At 56.7% G+C, this 3673-nt stretch overlaps 1 protein-coding gene across 1 annotated transcript in view; it reads left to right on the top strand.

Annotated features, from left to right (window-relative positions):
- The first annotated feature begins 304 nt into the window (after nt 1-304).
- RAB3A (RAB3A, member RAS oncogene family) overlaps nt 305-3673 on the top strand; it is a 6926-nt gene continuing 3557 nt past the window's right edge. The window contains exons 1-3 of the mRNA XM_011990224.1: nt 305-478; nt 1617-1844; nt 3446-3564. Of these exons, the coding sequence (XP_011845614.1) occupies nt 1617-1844; nt 3446-3564 (347 nt within the window). The 5' untranslated portion in view covers nt 305-478. The remainder of the gene's footprint in view (nt 479-1616; nt 1845-3445; nt 3565-3673) is intronic.

Raw genomic sequence — 3673 nt, 5'->3', positions numbered from 1 at the left:
TTCAATCGCCCAGATGCCACCATTGGACAGGAGGAGGGAGTAGACAATCGTTGATTGGCTACTCCGCCCGTCGCTCGAGGGCTTAAGCCAGTGAGAGAACGCTGAGGGGCCCCGCCTCCCCGAGGCGGACGAGAGGCGGAGTCGGCCGCCGCGCCGCTCCCGCCCCTACTGGATGCAAACTCTAGGCCCCGCCCCATTTGCGCGTCAATCTGCGCAGGAGCCCCGCCCCATCTGGCTCCGCGTGCGTCAATGGGCCACATCTCTACGCGTGGCTCCGCCTCCGGATGGCGTCACGGACTTATCTACATGTGAGGCCCCGCCCCTCCCTTTGCAGGACGTCACCGAGGACTGCAGGGGCCTGAGCCGCTGCCGCCGCCGCCACCGCACAGCCCCACATCAACGCACAGGGGGCCCCGTCACCGCCACCGCCAAAAAAGTCACTGCCGCTAGGGTCGCCGTTGCATCGGTTCAGGGCAAGGTGAGCTCCTGGGCGGCCGGGTGTGCTCAGACTCCAGGCACCTGCATAACCTTCATTTGACTGATGGGTTGACTAGGGTTGAATGAGGGGAAGGATGCGGCTGTCACGAGGCTAGGAATGGGTAGGGCCTGGGCGCCCCACTCCTGTCTGATCCTCACCACTAACCCCCCCAACCCCCCTGCTCTGCGGCGGAGGGGGAGGGGAGGCGAGCTCCTTGCGGGAAGCTGTGCGCGCGGGAGGCTTTTGCGTGCGCGTGCGCGTGCGCGTGGTGTGCACACGCGTGTGCGCGCCTGCCTGTGTCAGCAGGTCTGTGTGTACCCTTGCGTGTGTACCTGGATATGCTTGTGTGACCCCGTGGGGGTCTGGGCCTAAGTGTGTGCGTGTTGCACGCGCGTGGAGAAAGACGTGTGGACCGCCTGTGCATGCATGGCCCGTGCATACAAGCACGGGGATCCGTGTCCGTGTGGGTGATGTGCACACCCTGCATGGGTGGAGGGGCCTGTGCGCACGGGTGGTTTGCACATTTCTATAGGCGAGTCGGTGTGCAAACAGGTGTCTATGTCTTTGTCCTGTGCACTCCAGTGCGTTCACACACTCCTGTATGTACGGATGAGCGTGTTTGAGGCTGTGTGCACGTGAGCGTGTGCTTGCCCCGCCTGTATCATGTGATGCAGCGGCCTTGGCCGGAGCTCTCCGGCCTGGAGGTTTGGGGGAAGCGGGGGCTGCAGATGCGCGTCCTCGAGGGACCATGCACACAGTGCACGTGGGGCAGTGCGGCCGGGTTCTGAGGACCATGAAAGATTGATGGGGGGCGGAGCCAGCTGCAGTCATCCCCTCTGGGCTCAGCCCTGGGTTTAGGGTTACAGCCCCACCTGGGGCACAGGCCTTTTGGAGGGGGCTGCTGGAGTGTCCCCATCGGCGACTCTCTGAGCCCCTCCTCCGAAACGTCCAGGATTTCAAGGTCACAGGCCGCCCTCTGCTGGGGGCACCACCAATTAATACTGGGGTTCCTGATGGGATAAGGGTGTTCTCCATATACTGGCCGTTTTCTGGAGCCCTCGCCATCCTCTGCCTGGGCTTGAGCACATGAGGATGGAGAGAGCCCCCCTCACGGCTCTCCTACACCCGGTATCCCCAGATGGCATCCGCCACAGACTCACGCTATGGGCAGAAGGAGTCCTCGGATCAGAACTTCGACTACATGTTCAAGATTCTCATCATCGGCAACAGCAGCGTGGGCAAGACGTCCTTCCTCTTCCGCTATGCTGACGACTCGTTCACGCCTGCCTTCGTCAGCACCGTGGGCATCGACTTCAAGGTCAAGACCATCTATCGCAACGACAAGAGGATCAAGCTGCAGATCTGGGTGGGTCCCAGCTGGAGGGCTCCCGCCCGGCTTGGTCTGATACCTGTCCTTGGAAAAGCAGCCCCAGCCTTGTCTGTCTCTTTCCTGACTGGAGTCATTCACTTACACACTGGGCATTTATCAGGTGCCCACTATATACCAGGGTCAGAAACAGACAGCAACTGTGTTCTCCCATAAGCGCCTAATCCTTGTCCCTCAGTTTCCCCATCTTTAAGTTCTTCCATGTATGAGGTTTCAGCTGGATCTTGGTCCCCATTCTCTTTTTTTGTTTGTTTTTTGAGACAGGGTGGTCTTACTCTGTCACCTAAGCTGGAATGCAGTTGCGTGATTACAGCTTTTTGCAGCCTCGACTTTCCAGGCTCAAGCCATTCTTCCACCTTAAGCCTCTTGAGGAGCTAGGACCACAGGTGCCTACCACCAAGCCTGCTAATTTTTTTCTTTTTTGCAGGGTTTGGCTATGTCTGCCCAGGCTGGTCTTGAACTCCTAGACTCAAGCGATCCTCCCACCTCAGCCTCTCAAAGTACTAGGATTACAGGCATGAGCCGCCCCACCTGGCCTGGTTAGTTTTAAGAGACAGAGCCTCACTCTGTTGCCCAGGCTGGATTTGAACTCCTGGGCTCAAGCAATCCTCCTGCCTTAGCTTCCCTAGTAGCTGGCAGTACAGGCGAGTGTCACTGAGTCTGGCTTCCTTTAGTTTTTAAACCTACAGCTATATTCTCTCTATCTTCGTTTGGCTTGATTTTTCTCCTTGGTCCTTGTCACTTTCCAATATAGGATACATTTACACTGTTCTTTTCTTTCTTTTTTTTTTTTTTTTAAACGGGGTCTTACTCTGTTGCCCAGGCTGGAATGCAATGGCATGATCTCTGCTCACCGCAACCTCCGCCTCCCGGGTTCAAGCAATTCTCCTGCCTCAGCCTCCTGAGTAGCTGAGATTACAGGGGCTCACTACCATGCCTAGCTAATTTTTGTTTTTTTAGTAGAGACGGGGTTTCACCATGTTGGCCAGGCTGGTCTCAATCCCTGACCTCAGGTGATCCACCCACCTTGGCCTCCCAAAGTGCTAGGATTACAGGTGTGAGCCACCGCTGCACCTGGCCCCCTGTTTGTTTTTTTGAGACAGGGTTTTACTCTGTCACCAGGCTGAACTGCAGTGGTGCAATCTCACCTTACTGCAACCTCTGCCTCCTGGGCTCAAGTAACCCTCTCACCTGAGCCTCCTGAGTAGTTGGGACTACAAGTGTGAGCCACCACACCCTGTTCATTTTTGTATTTTTTGTAGAGTTGGGGTCTCGCTATGTTGCCCAGGCTGGTCTGGAACTCCTGGGTTCAAGTCATCTGCCCACCTCCCATAGTGCTGGGATTACAGGTGTGAGCCGCAGCACCTGGCATGGTACATGTTTGTTGAATGACTCTGTAGAATAATGGAGCAATCATATATTCCGAGCACTGGTGACCCAACCTGCTCTTCCTGACACTTTGTGCCCCTGGGCAAGCTCCTACTCCTCCCATGGGGCTGAACTGGATGATATCAGAGCTCATTTCCTCTCCCAGGGCCTTATGTGTGGGTCCTCTCTGACCTTCATCTCTTCCTCCCTAGGACACAGCAGGGCAAGAGCGGTACCGGACCATCACCACCGCCTACTACCGGGGCGCTATGGGCTTCATTCTCATGTATGACATCACCAATGAGGAGTCCTTCAATGCAGTGCAGGACTGGTGAGTGCATCCCACTTGCTCTTTTTTCTTTTCTTTTCTTTTCTTCCTCTTCTCTCCTCTCCCCTCCCCTCCCCTCCCCTCCCCTCCCCTCCTCTCCTCTCCTCTCCTT

Source organism: Mandrillus leucophaeus, unplaced genomic scaffold (genome assembly GCF_000951045.1).
Source record: "Mandrillus leucophaeus isolate KB7577 unplaced genomic scaffold, Mleu.le_1.0 Scaffold11, whole genome shotgun sequence".
In the NCBI taxonomy this organism is placed as follows: Eukaryota; Metazoa; Chordata; class Mammalia; order Primates; family Cercopithecidae; genus Mandrillus; species Mandrillus leucophaeus.
The sequence above is the reverse complement of the archived record's forward strand: the minus strand, read 5'-3'. Positions and strand labels throughout refer to the sequence as shown.